The 16,783-nt window shown below is 48.2% G+C and overlaps 1 protein-coding gene across 1 annotated transcript in view; it reads right to left on the bottom strand.

Moving 5' to 3' along the window:
* Positions 1 to 16,783, bottom strand: part of CFAP70 (cilia and flagella associated protein 70) — a 38,134-nt gene that overhangs the window by 11,105 nt on the left and 10,246 nt on the right. The window contains exons 7-16 of the mRNA XM_075010796.1: positions 14,633 to 14,713; positions 13,820 to 13,911; positions 11,464 to 11,524; positions 10,187 to 10,378; positions 9,307 to 9,438; positions 7,845 to 7,970; positions 6,770 to 6,903; positions 6,555 to 6,670; positions 6,214 to 6,408; positions 4,406 to 4,558 (exon numbers count right to left, since the gene is read on the bottom strand). Coding sequence (XP_074866897.1) covers positions 4,406 to 4,558; positions 6,214 to 6,408; positions 6,555 to 6,670; positions 6,770 to 6,903; positions 7,845 to 7,970; positions 9,307 to 9,438; positions 10,187 to 10,378; positions 11,464 to 11,524; positions 13,820 to 13,911; positions 14,633 to 14,713 — 1,282 coding nt within the window. The remainder of the gene's footprint in view (positions 1 to 4,405; positions 4,559 to 6,213; positions 6,409 to 6,554; positions 6,671 to 6,769; positions 6,904 to 7,844; positions 7,971 to 9,306; positions 9,439 to 10,186; positions 10,379 to 11,463; positions 11,525 to 13,819; positions 13,912 to 14,632; positions 14,714 to 16,783) is intronic.

Below are 16,783 nucleotides of genomic sequence, written 5' to 3' on the forward strand. Positions count from 1 at the left end.
GATGAGGCTTACTACCAGCAGTTGATCTGGAGGTGTGAACACCAAGGGAGGGGAAGCTGCTTTTGTATTTAGCCAGCCATTCACAGTCTTTGTTAATCCTGAGCTGAGGGTGTCGAATTTGCAGATGAATTGTAGCTCAGCAATTTCTCTTTGGAGTCTGGTCTTGAAATTGTTTTGCTGTAGGATAGCTACTTTTAAATCTGCTACCGTGTGGCCCGGGAGATTGAAGTGCTCTCCTACGGGTTTTTGTAAATTGCCATTTCTGATATCTGATTTGTGTGCGTTTATTCTCTTACATAGAGACTGTCCAGTTTGTCCGATGTATATAGCAGAGGGGCATTGCTGGCACATGATGGCACAAATTATATTGGGAGATGTGCAGCTGAATGAACCCACGATGGTGTGGCTGATCCGGTTAGGTCCTGTAATGGTGTTGCTGGTGTAGATATGTGGGCAGAGCTGGCAACGAGGTTTGTTGCATGGATGGGTCCCTGAGTTAGAGTGACTGTGGTGCGGTGTATAGTTGCTGGTTAGGATTTGCTTCAGGTTGGCAGGTTGTCTGTGGGCAAGGACTGGTCTGCCTCCCATGGCCTGTGAAAGTGGGGGATCATTGTCCAGGATGGGTTGTAAATCCCCGATGATGCGCTGTAGAGATTTTAGCTGAGGACTGTAGGTGATGGCTAGTGGTGTTCTGTTGGCTTCTCTCTTGGGCTTGTCCTGTAGTAAGAGGCTTTGTGGCACACGTCTGGCTCTGTTGATCTGTTTTTTCACTTCCTCAGGTGGGTATTGCAGTTTCAAGAATGCTTGGTAGAGATCCTGTAGGTGTTTGTCACTTTCACAGGCCTTTGGAGGCAGACCAGTCCTTGCCCACAGACAACCTGCCAACCTGAAGCAAATCCTAACCAGCAACTATACACCGCACCACAAACACCTACAGGATCTCTACCAAGCATTCTTGAAATTGCAATACCCACCTGAGGAAGTGAAAAAACAGATCAACAGAGCCAGACGTGTGCCACAAAGCCTCTTACTATAGGACAAGCCCAAGAGAGAAGCCAACAGAACACCACTAGCCATCACCTACAGTCCTCAGCTAAAACCTCTACAGCGCATCATCGGGGATTTACAACCCATCCTGGACAATGATCCCCCACTTTCACAGGCCATGGGAGGCAGACCAGCCCTTGCCCACAGACAACCTGCCAACCTGAAGCAAATCCTAACCAGCAACTATACACCGCACCACAGTCACTCTACCTCAGGGACCCATCCATGCAACAAACCTCGTTGCCAGCTCTGCCCACATATCTACACCAGCAACACCATTACAGGACCTAACCGGATCAGCCACACCATCGTGGATTCATTCAGCTGCACATCTACCAATATAATTTATGCCATCATGTGCCAGCAATGCCCCTCTGCTATATACATCGGACAAACTGGACAGTCTCTAGGTAAGAGAATAAACGCACACAAATCAGATATCAGAAATGGCAATTTACAAAAACCCGTAGGAGAGCACTTCAATCTCCCGGGCCACACGGTAGCAGACTTAAAAGTAGCTATCCTACAGCAAAACAATTTCAAGACCAGACTCCAAAGAGAAATTGCTGAGCTACAATTCATCTGCAAATTCGACACCCTCAGCTCAGGATTAACAAAGACTGTGAATGGCTGGCTAAATACAAAAGCAACTTCCCCTCCCTTGGTGTTCACACCTCCAGATCAACTGCTGGTAATAAGCCTCATCCTTCCTGACTGAGCTAACCTTGTTATCCCCAGCCTTGCTCTGGCTTGTTTTTCCTGGGCCTGCAGATTTCCATGACCAGCATCTGATGAAGTGAGTCTTTGCTCACGAAAGCTCATGCTCAAAACTTTTCTGTTAGTCTATAAGGTGCCACAGGACCCTTCGTTGCTAATACAAAAGAAAGCATTGTCACAGAGGGTATGCCTTCACTACAGTTAAAACCCCAGGGCTGGCCTGTGACCATTGACTCAGGCTTGTGGGGTTTGGTTCAGGGACTTCTTAATTGCAGCATACAGGGTCAGGCTCTGCCTGGATCACCTACAAGAAAATCTGCTTTGTGGGAGATTCCTCCTGACCTGGGCTGGACAGCAAACCCCCCTGCCTTCTGCTCTCTCCAAATGAACTGAACAGTGAGTAAGTTAGTTTTTACTATCTCCTGCATTAGCTGTACTTAATTTTACCCCACCTTTCCCACTGGTTGTTGTGAAGTCCCAACCTTTGGTCCCAGCACTGAAATCTCTCCTCTCTAAGGTGACCATGTTTCCCTATGCCAAATACGGGACACCTGGTAAAATTCTCGGACTTCAACGAGTTCAGTGGAAATCAATCCAATCTATGAATCATAGAATCACAGAATACTAGGACTGGAAGGGACCACAAGAGGCCATCAAGTCCACCCCCCTGCCCTCATGGCAGGATCAAGTATGCCATACATTCAGAGTAACATTGTTTATTGAGCACCCATTAAAAAGATCTACTACATTTTTATAACTAATAATAGGTAAAAACACTAAAAAGAGATATTTACAAATCAATGGTTACTTCTCCGTAGAAGGGCCTGCCTCTCGATCCTGCGCCATGCTCCATTGCCCACCTCAAGGCCCACAGAAGGTTAATTTGGCCCTGACTCTGCCCCATGGGCACCAGAGGCTTCCCCTCCACAGGCAGCACATAGGAGCTGCGTCTACACGTGCACGCTACTTCGAAGTAGCGGCACCAACTTCGAAATAGCGCCCGTCGCGTCTACACGTGTTGGGCGCTATTTCGAAGTTGAAATCGGCGTTAGGCGGCGAGACGTCGAAGTCGCTAACCCCATGAGGGGATGGGAATAGCGCCCTACTTCGACGTTCAACATCGAAGTAGGGACGTGTAGACGATCCGCGTCCCGCAACATCGAAATAGCGGGGTCCTCCATGGCGGCCATCAGCTGGGGGGTTGAGAGATACTCTCTCTCCAGCCCTTGCGGGGCTCTGTGGTCACCGTGGGCAGCAGCCCTTAGCCCAGGGCTTCTGGCTGCTGCTGCTGCAGCTGGGGGTCCGTGCTGCATATACAGGGTCTGCAACTAGTTGTTGGCTCTGTGTATCTTGCACTGTTTAATGAAAGTGTGTCTGGGAGGGGCCCTTTAAGGGAGCGACTTGCTGTTGAGTCCGCCCCGTGACCCTGTCTGCAGCTGTGCCTGGCTCCCTTATTTCGATGTGTGCTACTTTGGCGTGTAGACGTTCCCTCGCTGTGCCTATTTCGATGTTGGGCTGAGCAACGTCGAAGTTGAACATCGACGTTGCCAGCCCTGGAGGACGTGGAGACGTTATTCATCGAAATAGCCTATTTCGATGTCGCAAAAATCGAAATAAGCTATTTCGAAGTTGGGTGCACGTGTAGACGTAGCCAGGGAATGCAGGATTAAGCCATGCCATTCCCAGCTATTGCCCTGCAGTGGGACACTGGCCAAGGAGGCTCCTGCCCTGCAGTGGAGGCCCTGGGGCTGCAGCTTCCCAGTTGGGGCAGGGGTCCCTGGAGATGAAGGCTGCAGGCCTGTGACGGGGGTCCTCCCTGGTAGTGGGGGCAGCTGCCCAGCCATGGGGCACCAGGAATGCAGCCTGGCAGAGAAGGGGGCTGCTGCCTAAGGGAGTGGGGGAGGGCTCCTCCACAGCTGCCCCACACCAAAGGGCACCCCAGCTGTTCCACACTGAGGGGTGCTGGGAACTGGCTCCCTCCCTGGCTGCCTTGTGCTGCCAGCAACTGGGGCTGCTATCCTGCACAGGAGCTCCCCAGCTCCAGCAGTATTTGCCCTAGGGGAGCTACTGCCCCGTGGGTGAGCACTCCCTGGCTGCCCCACGCCATGAGGCACTGGGAACGGGGTTGTAGTCACAGGGGTGCTGCTCCTGGCTTCCCCAAGCTATGTGGAGCTCGGAATGCGGCTGCAAGCCCCAGGGCTGAGGCTCCCGGCTTCCCTGAGCTGCAGGGAGCTGGGAAAGGGGCTGCAAGCCCTGCCTTGAGGGTGGCGGGGGACGGTCTCCCTGGCTGGAGGGGCATCAAAAAGGACTAAGAGAGACATACACTACCCTCCCCACCCCCAGCATAGCCCGTCTTAACCTATGGCACGGCCCCTGCTGGCTCCCTCTCCTGCTGCTGCTTGCACACCTGGCTGGTCAGTACATGCTACACATGCTCTCTGGCCAGCACCTGGTACTAGCAGCTGCCACTGCACTGACTTAGGGGAAAGGCAGCTCAGCAGTGGGCGTGGCTACAAGACAATTATCTCTTTTGTTAAAATAAGTCCCCTTCCTGCCGCCTGAAATATGGGCCTGTCCTGATCAAAATGGGACAAACGGTCACCCAACTCCTCTCTCTAAACCAACAGCCCCAGCTTCTAACCTTTCTGGGCCGTCTCCTTGTTCTTACTGAGAAGTGGGGAAAGCTTCTTGGTCAGCTTAACTGCAGCATCATCTTCTGGCAGTTGGATGGTTACAGTGGGCTCTGCAGAATCTGGCTGTACTTTCTGGGGTGCATCTGGAGCCTCAGATGGAACTAAAGCCCACAAAGGGGTAAGTGCAATGAAAAGTTCTCCATTAATTGGCCTGTATTTAGCAAGACACCATGCTTCAGAGAACTCAGAGAACTGCAGAACTAGTACAGTCCCAAGACTGCTGAGAAAATGCTACACAGGATGCAAATCCCGGGGAATGGATTTTGATTACATTAATAGTTAATTGTAGGATTCCAAGGGATCAGTAAGCCAATGTCCCCTTCCCTGAACCCAAGTATACTCAGAGGACAAAAAAAAAATAAAAATTGTCTGTTAATGTGGCTAGTGACAGGAAAGTAGAAAGTAACATTGGCCAGCCTCTAACGTGCCATGCCCTAGTATTTGTGATAGAGGACAGATAACAGAAAGCTCAGGATGATTCACATAGAGGCCTAGGTACAAAAAGGCACATGAAGGAGGATTCAGGGCTGCCAGTATGCAGTAGGGGATTGCCAGTCATGAGATCTGGATACTCCTGCCTTTGCTATAGGCTCCCTGCGCAACCTTAGAGCAAATCAAGGAACAGCTCTCTAGCTCTGTTTTCTTATTTGTAAAATGTAGATGTTGTTCTGGGGTTCCTGGATGAAAAGCTCTATATAAAATACGAAGTATTCTAAACGTGTTCTGCATATGGCTCTGGGTTGCAAAGGAAGGCAGTCTGTGGACACCACACACCACTTTAGGGGTAAAGATTGGCCCTTTCGTAGTCTTGGGGACAGTATGAGCTCTGGGGTTATGCTGTTTTGTGAGATCTCCCCTGTTCTGAAATGAGAGGACAGTCACTCACGATTCTCCGCACTTTGCAGAAGACCTTAATAGTCTCTCTATTTCTAGGCACTGTTTCATATATCCAATAGCCTTTGTCTTGTCTATAACTGGGCGAAATCTTGCTATGGAATTGTTATCTGAGCAGTGTGAACTTACCTTCAATTAACACAACTGTAGGCAAAATCGCCACCTACCACTTCGTTTTAGTTTGTGAATCCATGCTGAGTATTAGGGGCAGGGGCGGTGAGAGGCAGAACAAAGAGCAAGTGGTTACAGAGTGGGGGAGAGAGAGCCTAAAGAAGCAGCCAAAAGCACAGTCTGACCCTGGAAGAAGTTATAAGTGAGAGCTAGCACTTTCTGTTACCCCCAGCCTGCCAACACCAAACCTGAGAGGTAGCTGTGTTAGTCTGTATCCTAACCAAACAAAAAAAGCAGCCCTATAGCACTTTAAAAACTAACAAAATAATTAAGTAGGTGATGAGTTCTCATGGGGCAGACCCACTTCTGCAGCTCTGGAGATAGCGCTGTATAGGAAATGTCAAAAAAAATTTAAATACAAACTGACAAATCAGACGGACAGAGGGGAGAGGAGAGAATTATAACTGTAAGACTTGGGGTGGTGAGCTAAGAAGCTGCTCCTTTTGTTCTTGGTTCCCTCACCACTTGGAGAAAGAGCACTTTGCACATTCTTTGTAAATAAACAAGATTGCAGTCAAGAATATTCCCGATTCCCATCAATTTCTGCTTTCAACCGGGATGGGCCAGTGTCCGAACTTTGCCTAGCCGCTCAAGTCAAAATAGGCAGAGTTAATTTTCCTTTTGTGTGTTTCACTGGACAGTGTTCCTCCACATTAAGTCCGACTGGCTGCTGGCTACATGGGTGACTCACCTGTGATGGTCTCTTCCTGAGGGGGAGTCACAGCTCTTACAGCTGTGGCAGAGAGAGAGTATAGCTTTTTGCCTCCTCCTTCGGCAGCTTCGGTGATATTTTTCTCCTTGGCCAGCCGTGCCTTCAGTAGTTTCTTAGCCTCGTGGAAGGCCATCTCCACCCGAATGTCATTTTCCTGTATTTCATAAAACAAACCTGAGGGGAGACAAAAGAACTGCCCTGTGAGGAGCTGTTGCACCTATTGCCCTCTGCTCCATTCAGCTGGGCTCCAGACACCTGCTCTCACCACCAGAGCTAGCAACAGGGACCGGGACCGAGTTTCTCAAAGGTTGATCTCGTACCTAAGAGAGTCCAGGACAGGACGCTGGATGGCTCCAAGCAGGTGGCATCCTCAAAGAAGATTTCTGCCTCTTCATAGTGCTCCATCATGACAGCTGTGATACCACACAGCAGCAAGCTGGAGATAGTATCACAACAGGTTACCCGCAAACCCCCACAACCAACATTAAGCACACCCCTCTTCCCTGCCATCCCACCATGGCAGAGCCAGCAGTACCTGTGCAGGTGACTTGGGTTTAGAGACAGAGCTTCACGAAAACACTCCTGGGCTTTGATATTTTCCTCCATCAGGAGGCAGAATGCTCCATAATCTAGCCAGTGCTGGACGATCTGGCGGTCACGAGCCAGCCTCTAGGTACAAGACACCGTTGCTTTAGTTAGGGTTCCTCTGGATCCCTCTGATGCACAGGACATTTAGAACGAGGGGTTCCAGCTTTATGGTAATTCCCCTTTCTGTACCTTCACCCCAATAGTTGGCTGCCACCTGGCAGCTTTCATTTGCTATGAGCTACGGTAGGGGTTGGAAACCAAAATGGCAAGAAGAGCCTTTTGTTGAATTTGGTAAAAAAAAACTCTAATTCAAGAGCTGCAATGCATGTGAATATGACTTGATTAGCAACATACAGTATCATAAGCCACAATGCACTGCCCTTATTAAAGGGGGACTTATCCAGTGTTTAGAGATCACATATCGTTTGCTATTTAGAGATAAGTTGTTTATTGCTGGGCTTTTAGATGTCCACCATTTATCAAAAATAATCAGCAGGCAATTTTTTAAACGTTGCAATTATAGCATTGGGAGCCACAAAGAAGTCCTGAAAAAGCTGCATGCGGTTCCGGAGCCATAGGGTGCGGACCTCTGAGCTGGGGTTTCTCCTAAGCATGGATCACAACCAGTCTATCCAGCACCTTCAGTTGGCAGTAAGGAGCAGAGTCCTCCACCTTTAGCCAGTCTCCTTCCTGCTTTTCCTTCTAGCTCTCCTTCCTCTTTTAGATGAAACAGTTCTCATACTAGCTGCTTTTGGGACAGCACCTCAGATCTTCCTTCCCCTCCTGGCCTAGGCTGAAACCCCACAATGATGTGTCCAGCCTCTGTCATGCTCCTGCCTGAGGTGAGCGTTATCCTGACAAACCTCTCACAATGGTAAGCGCTAAGCAAACAGTGCTGCATCAGACTTCCTCCCCCAGGCACAGCCTACCATGGATTTACAGCCCCACTGCCGCCCTTAGAGCACATTGTGTGCCGATCGATATGCCTGGAGAGAGGGGAGGGAAGGGAGAAGCTCCCTTACCTCCTGGTAGTAGACAGATGCCAGGGCATAGTCCTCATTGACTTCGGCTTCATGAGCAAAGAGTCGGAGCTGCTCACAGCTTGTGAAGGTGGGTGAGGCCACGGCAGAATGCTCCTGTGACAGTATCTGTTCCGAGACAAGGACGTGCAGGAGACAAAATACAATCAAATCAGCACACCGAAGTTTGGTGAGGGTGAACTAGGTCACTCTGTGGCATTGCTGTTCAGCTCCAGTGCAACGTGGAATGCAACGACAAATTCTAGATGATTCTCACCGCTGATGGTAAATGGGGCCCACTCCTGTGTATCTCTCACCTGTACCTCAGACACATACAGTCGTGATAAAAATCGGACCTTCTTCACAGAAGAAAGTCGTCTTCCCCCTCATTTACATCTATGGGCTGTTGGTATCACAATGCCTTCATCTTAAAAACCAAAGCGATACCTACAGGGTCTTCCATGGACCAAGACTACTGCACTCTTCCTACACTAGTCATTTAAGTTATTTCACCTGCGTGAATCCCTGAGACTATGTCTTCACTATGCAGCTTTTAGCGGCAAGGCTGCCTCGCCACAGCCCCGTCGCTAAAAGCTGCTGTGTGCTAAAGCTGTTTGGCGGCTCTTTTGCCAACAAAATACTTCTAGCCCCCCAGAAGTGGATTTCCCTTTGTCAGCAGGAGAGTGCACTGCCGCCAAAGCGGTGTTTACACTTGTCCAGGCTGCAGCAAATCTTTCGTCATTCAGGGAGTGGAGTTTTTAAGCACCTATCAATGACAAAAATGTTGTTCAGTCGTACATGTAGACTAAGCCCTCCGCGCAAAGGAAGAGCTGTATCATCTATATCAGTCTGCTAGCTGATATCCCCTCATCCACCTGCATCATGCCTCAGACCAAAGACCTCTCATACACGTACATATTCTACAGCAGTGGGATCACAGACATACTGAAGATTAAAAATGTTTCTGAAAAGGTCTTGGTGCCTGCATGTTAGGCTAAATTTTAGTAATACAGTAAACTCTGTCATAGCCAGCATTTTCTCATCCAGAACCCTCAGATAACCAGCATTTTAACTATAAGTAAATCATAGTTACGTTTTCCATAGGTACAGCATAGTGAAAGTAAATACAAATACAGCAAATACAGTATATGTTCACAGCATACAATACTGCTATTGTTGGTAAATAAAGTATGCCGCCTACATTTTTGTTTGTTTCATAATATCTAATCTTGTTTTTCTTTAGTGTTGTGCATTGCTAGGCATACCTCTCTATTATCCAGAATATTTGAATATCTGGCAACCTCCCAGTCCTGGGTCTGCTGGATATGAAAGCGTTTACTGGGCTTGATCCTTCTCCCACTGACTTCCAAGAAAGCCGTGTCAGGCTTTAGCTCCATAGTGACACAAATGCGTTCCAGGTCACGCTATCACAATGTTCTTACTATGTGACAGGGTGTCTGCCTACCTGGTTTAGAGCAATGTGCATCTGATCCACCAGGTACACGTACAGCTCGCTCAGGAAAGCTTGTAGCTGCTCGAGGTTGTTAAATGCTGTTGTCCTCAAGTATTTCTCTCTCACAATCTTCACCACTGCATGCTGCAGAGAACATAAACCATCTAGCTGACAATAGGGCAACGCCAATTGCCTTTAGCCTGAACCTGTAACTCACATTTAATGAAAAATGGCCATCTACAGCACTGGTTAAGGGAGTGGGAGAATGCAGCTGAATTCCACGTACAGCGAAGCAGACTATGGTCTCTCTTGAACAGACACAAGTCCGCTTGGGACAGTCCATGGTGGATGGAGCACTGACTAAATATACATGGAGACTGAATTCTTACCCTTAAGAAAGGGCAATTTTTCCAATGGCTGGGGTCAACTGGCAGAGTGGTACAAGTGTTAGGCCAGGACTAACTAAACTAAAGAAATTAACTCTTTGCTCATCTTCGTAGGATGGCTCGGGTCCCAGATTGTAGACGGAGGGTTATTGCTTGTGGAAAGCTGATAATTCATCCCTTTCTTTTGCTCAAAACTAAACTAAAAACTTTCCTAGAATGTGGCATAAGCACACGCTCTTTGCGCTGCATACTTAGAGCTGCACCCAGCTGACAGAAGACATTCTTCTGATGTGCAACCGAAGTATGGCCAACTGCCTGCCTGCTTAGGTCAGAACCGTGAGCACGTAGGCCCCTGCTAGGGCAGGCCTGTCTATTCGAAAAGAATCCCTCAGTTGCAGGAAGATGGCACCTGTCATTTTAAATTCAGTTGAAGTACAGGAGCTCTCTGCTGAAGAGAAAGTCAGAAAGACAATACCAAATCAAAGAGATAGAAATTCAGTGTTTGCCTTCAGCTGCTCCTTGAAAGCAAAGTATTTTCCAGAGCTGTTGAGCTCATAGTTCAGTTGACATTTCTGTTCCTGAAGGGTGCGGTGATCTATCACTCCACCATCAGCCAGCTGCTTCCCAAACAGCTCATGGTATTCGTCCAGGATGGCTCCAGCGATACTAGTAATCTGACTGTGGTAATCTTCTACAGCCTAGAAAACAGAGAAATCAGAGCTGAAAAAGGAATCCAGCCTTGGGATTCAAACTTTCGAAGAAACATCTAATACAAAGCTTGAAACTGTTACAAAGCCCATCCTTTCTTCTAAGCTCAGCCTCAGTTAACCTGTCATAGCCTTCCCATCAGTGAATTATAACTACTAAGGTGTCTGTGTATCAATAGACACTTTCTCCTTTATAATTAGAAGCTGCTCCTGCTATACTTTTTCAGTCTAATTTAGTATTTCAGACATCATTGTCTCTTCTGTGGTAGTATGATAGGCTTTACACAAAATATATTTAATTTGTCAGGACCACTTTAAACTCAAGGACCAACCCTCTGCAGCACAGTCTATAGTCTCTGCAAGTGACAGAAGCTTCCAGCTACTGCTGTTACCAAAACACATTCTGTGTACAACAGACACAAATCAGTCAATAGCAGCACTCAGCAGCAGTTATTTTATGTCTTTCACTTCTAGGTCATGCCTTCAAACTCAATCCGAGCTAGCAGTGACCAAAAGCCATGTTTTCTGAAGGTTCCTTGATGGCCTATGGGAAATGAAGCAACGGTTTCAGTCCAGTTTCCGGTGAACAAGTAGCCACGTCTCACAAATGCACGCACAAAACCCCACAAAAATTGGCCTTGTTGGCAATCTCAGAAAGGCTACGGCTTGAGTGAGCCAGTGAAACTGAACTCGGCTCTTGTTGGTAGAAGTGGGATGCTCCAGGTCTAAGCTAAGGCACACTGATTTGTTGGAAAGGGGAAGCTCAGCCTGCCCGCTCAGGCTGTGACTGTTCTGGGGATGCACAGAGGATATCAGTATCTAGAACTCTCAGTTTGAAGCTTTATGTTCACTTAAAAACCCACGTTAAGTGTTTATGTCTGTGTAATTTATGTCATTTGGGGGTGATTTAGTCACGCCCCTGAGCGCATAAGTTATGTGGACCCAGGTTACATTGTAGACATAACCACAATTGCTCATTCTACTACTGACTTCTCTGTGGTGCTCATTTAAAAACAAGGATCCTTGAGGGTTACTAGACACCTGTGAAGTGAAAATCAGGTACAGAAGGGGCCTACCTTCTTAGCTCCTGCGCTCCGGCGTGGTAGCTGAGGGCGTGGGGGAATCATCTCCTTTACACTGTGAGAAAGAGCAGAAGGAAGTTATTCACTGTGCAGAAAGTGATCCTCATCTGGTCTAGATCCAAGTGTAGTACCCAGAGGCACCAAGACCTCATCTGGGGTGAGTGAAGTCTCTGCTCTACAACCTCCCTTCAGCACCAACAGACCTTTAGCTCATGTGGTAGAGTGCAGGGCTTTACACCCTATGCTTGCAGGTTCTATCCCTGGTGCCGGCAACCTGGGTCTGTCAGGCATTACACAAGCCATCTGCATTTTTATGGTTATTGGCCTGTCAAAGTTAGCTTGAGGATAAAGCACAGGAACAATCAGATCATGAGAGAAATTATGAAGCCTCACAGGGGATGCCCACACAGCATCTGGAGGACAATTCCCAACTCCCTACACACAAGCACTTGAGCTAACAGTAAGGTGTCTGGGATGGCATGGCCAGTGGGTTGCGCTGGTTGCCCAAGTACAATTCTTCCTGGCCAAATATGGGCGCTGCTGTGCACCACAGCCTCCCTGCTATTTGCAATGTGCCAGCTGAAGCAGAGGTGAAAATGACCTGGCCAGCTGCAGTGCAGACGCAAGAGACCAAGGCCTGCTTGGTGCAGACAAATCTCTACGTTCAGTGCGTGTGGCTCATCATGACTTCTTGGACAACTTGTTCCCTCTTACCTCACTAAAGGCCCAAGGCCTGGTTTTCATTTACATTCAAGGGCATAAAAGGGGCTTGGTATGAATGTGAATAAAGCCCTGGGCTCTTTCCACAAACCTGACTGTCCTGGACTATTTTGTCTCGTGTCCAGCACTTGTGCTGTGAGTCCACTGCTCTGGCCCTTGGCATTCAAGCAAACGTGTCTATTAAGCTCTAGCATGTACCTCTTCACATTGCCATGGGCTGAAAATGCTCAACATTAGGACAAATATTCGAAGTACATCCTCTAACCTCGCCTACCTACCCACCTGCTGCCCCGCTCACCCCCCGTTGGTGCCTTTGTCAACACCACTCTCAAGAAATCCATGACTACTGACAGGAATGAAGACTGTAATTCATTATCGATGTTATTATGAGAAAACACTGTGAAAACATTGCTAAGAGTAGGCAAGTGAAGCTGGAGATCTGAGGTCAGATTAATAGAGAACCTTTAACTCAGCCCTGGGGAGCCAAATGTGGAATTAGCAGTATTTTACACAGGACTCCAGAAAAGATTCAGTATTGACATACAAAGGAATAAGGTCTGCAATTATATCAGCGCGCTTCTGGGTGTAACCCGATTCCCATGCAGGGAAAGCATAGATTTCAAATCCAGATTCCCAGATCCCAAGGCCACCAGGGTCTCCTTGTTTGACCTCCCACATAACGTGGGCTGGAAGCCCACCTGCCTGACGTTCAGCATTGGACAGATGGCTGTGGGTACTGAGCCTAAGTCCAAGCTCACTTCCTCTAGTATAAATCAGGATGGATTACACCAACTCCAGGGAGGTAGCTTGGAAGCAGAACTGGTGTAAACAAAGTTACAGTGAAAACTATTAGAAAGGGGTTGCATTAGAACTTTCTCTCATGTGCCCGACATAAGCCATTGCTAGAGCATACCAGCTTACGTGGGCCAATGACCTGCTGAAGTAAGACAATTCTGGTGTTGTTCCAAGGGCAGTGGGGAGTCGTTGCCCTGCAATGGAAATACTGTGCAGGCTCCACCTCCTCCCCCCATAAACTTGTGCATGGGGGCGTAGGAGGGAAGCAGAGAGACATGGGGTGGTGGAAGTGAGAGCAGTGGAACCATGAGTGGGACCCAGAGGGCTGGAGAACAGGTAGTTGCTGAGACCAGCTTTGCCAGCCTGAAGTAGACCGCCACTCCCTCAGCCAAGTCTCAGTAGCTCCCCTCACAGCTTCTCCTATCCCTCTGTCCCCTTGTGCTGTTCTCTTAGGTCTGTTAATTCACTTCTGCGTCAAGAGAGTTTGTGCCCTTCTGCTCCACATGCTGGATTTCAGCCATTTTCAGTATTCGCTCTTTCCTATTCCGTACATTACACTTTAAAAAGAAACAGACAAGGTGGGGTGCAATGTGAATCTATCTTCTTGTGTCCAAACCCAGGCCAGTTCCCTCTTCTTAATAGGGCTGATCCAAAACCACTAAAGTCAAGACAGTTCTCTCTGCTGATTTCAATGGACTTTGGACCGGGCCCATTACTATTTTATACAACACCCAAGAGTGCTTGACACTTAACAGATACATTACAAAACAATGCCTGAGCGAGGAGTTTACAGTTGAAACACTGCCTCCAGTATTCTAACCACACCTTTACGCACCGGCTGGCGAGCTCCTCCGGCAATCGTTTTGGTACCAAGGCCTTGGCCAGCTCTATTTCCATCACCAGGAATGTCCCTGCATCAACATATTGCTGTGGAGATAAATATTACTCTCCCAGTGTCACATTTTTCAGCGTCGTTGCTGTTATGACTGAAGCCTTAGCACAGAGTTTTCAGCTGTTGACTGGAATCACAGAGTAACCGCTTGTTTGCCATCCTGCTGTCAAGATTTTACACCACAGCAGAATCCAGTTAGAGAAGTGAACAGGTCTAGAGAGTCAACTTCCTCTGAGATTTAAGGTACAATCTATACTAAACTGGAAAATTGACCCGGTCAGGGTTGATCTTCCCGGGTTTGATATAGCGCACCCTAATCCGCTAAATCGAGCCATCAGGGCTCGACAGTCGAACCTGGCATTCCTCATTCTTGTGAGGCGCAAGGGACCTTTGACCTCCAGCTGACCTCCCTCAGCGAGGACAGCCTGATGAATCAATCTTTGTGACATCGATTCCAGCTGGTTGCATGGGCAACCCCCGGTTTAATTTTTGAGAAAGAACATGACAACTATTGAAGAACCCTCTTATATTCTGTCCCAGATATTTTTAGAAAAACCTCACTTGAATCTGCGCACAACTGTGTGCACAGCTGTCGCTGCAGAGATTCCACTGTGGTAGCTGCCAAAAAGACGAAAGCCTCCCAATCCTCTCCCCTCCAAGCGGAAGTCAATTACACAAGCGAGGTTGGAATCTGGGCTATGGGCCCTCACACAGATAGTCCACAGCCCCTTTCCCTCTGTCCAAAGCCCAATTTACCTGCCCTTCCTGGTTCTGACATCCTGTTGCTTCAGTTTCCACAGCAGTCTCGGACACCTGAGATTTTAATACAGCAGACATCTAGCAAGAGAAAGATGAACATTGTTCAGTATTCAAAGATCCTCACGCTTCCCACAATTAAGCCAGTCCCTGTAACGCAAGAAAACACTAAACCAGACATTTTACTACATGCTTACTGTGCTACAGTTTTGAAAACCGTAAATATTATACAGTCAAGCTATTGACAAGTTAGATTTTGCTCATAGATCCTGTGTTAGAAGAGAAGGGATGCTTTGGAATTTCCTAAAACATCCAACGTTCTCAAGTTTCTATGCTCTGGCACAAGCCTGCTTTCTCTCATACAAGTTGTATGGCTGTACAACTATAAAGGGCCCTTTATGATATTATTGATACCAGTATTATAAAACAGCAAGGAATCTGGTCAGAAGCGCTGTAAGATAGCTGTGAAAATGTGATAATTTGCCAAGTAAGGTAGTCTTGGTTATGTGTTTGTAGAAGAAAAAAGGAGGGGATGGGGCAATTTCCCCACCTTTGATATCCTTCCATGGGTCCTATTAACGACAGGTGACTCCCCCCCACTTTCACCTCTCCCTCCTCCCCTCCCTCACCCTGCGCCCCACTATATGAACACTGGATTCTATCTGTTCCAAAGCTGAAGAAGTGGATCCTACCCATGAAAGCACATCACTTAATAAATAAAATTCTTAGTCTTTAAGGTGCTACAGGATGGCTTAAGCCCTGGCTGGAGGATCAGGGGAAGCAGTAGGGGTCAAGGGAGATGCAGGTGTTTGAGAAGGTAGTGGCAAAGCACAGCTAAGCCCTGCAGCTGGAGGATGATGTCTGAGGATGGAGTGTGAAGCCATGTGGCCAGACACAGGGGCCTGCCACCAAGCAGCCAGAACCCAAGACTAGAGTCCAAAGCCTCATGGCCAGAGCCTGGTACCCTTTGGCTGAAGCCCAAAGCCTGAGCCCCACCACCCTGGGACAGGGGGAGAATGCATCGGCTGCATTGCTCCTCCAGTGTTGAGTCCAGCCGACAGCCAACACCAAGGAACCACACGGAGAGGGAGGGGCCGCTACTTTGCCCTTTCCCCTCCCAATCACCGTGCAGAGGCTGTGGTGGCAAGAACAGCCCCTGGTCACCACATTTGAGAAAGCCACCTAGATGCTTGAATTTGAATTCCAGTTAGAGAGGGGGGCGGGGTGCACGTGTGTGTATGCGCCTCACCCGGGTAGGAGGGACCAAAGGAAAGAAGCCTTCACAAGCCAGACGCTAGCAACCAGTGGACGCATGACCACCTGGGAGCTGCAAACAGAGGAGTTTGCCTGGGAGTTTGAGTTAGGGGGAGCCCCACATTAGTATCTGATTTCTTTTTCAATAGTTTTGTTTCTCTTCCGCCCTTCAAGTCAGCTCTAATATCGTCTGAGCGAATTCTCTCAAGAAAGGAAGAAAAAAAATGGATAGTGAGAAGTCTCACAAGTTATCTGTTGTGACCTGCACCGCATGTGCTGTGTTTGTTTTCCTCCCAGAAGACAGAAGGGATTTCGTATGTGCCAAGTGCAAGCTGGTCACCATCTTGGAAGAAAAGGCTAGAGGACTCAAGGCGCAAATATCAACCCTTCAGTCCATCAGAGAAGATGAAGACTTGCTCAATAGAAGGCATCATTTCGTACTGCAGGCACAGCAGGCTGAGCAACCGATGAAGGCAGCAGAAACCGAGGAAGAAAACTATAAGGATGTAACCTCCAGGAGACAAAAGCCCATTCAGTTATCTCCCATTCCTGTAGAGGTAAGCAATCGCTTTCAAGCTCTCTGCACGGGTGATATAGGGGAGAATACAGTGGCAGAAACTCTCAGAGAAAGGATCAGAAGATGACCCCACTGGCTGGAAGGCACTGGATGCGTAGTCCTAGGGATGGCCGTTCTACGACCACCACTCCCAACAGAAGATGACAGGTGGTGGTGGTTGGGCACGCCCTCCTAACAGGGACTCAGTCATCCATCTGCCATCCAGACCTGGAATCTCTGGAAGCTTCCTGCTTACCAGCAGCTAGAATCCAGGATGTGACAGAGATACTTCCAAAAATCATCAAACCTGCAGATTATTACCCCTTCCTACTTCTCCATGT

This window comes from Carettochelys insculpta, chromosome 16 (assembly GCF_033958435.1).
Source record: "Carettochelys insculpta isolate YL-2023 chromosome 16, ASM3395843v1, whole genome shotgun sequence".
NCBI classification, from domain to species: Eukaryota; Metazoa; Chordata; order Testudines; family Carettochelyidae; genus Carettochelys; species Carettochelys insculpta.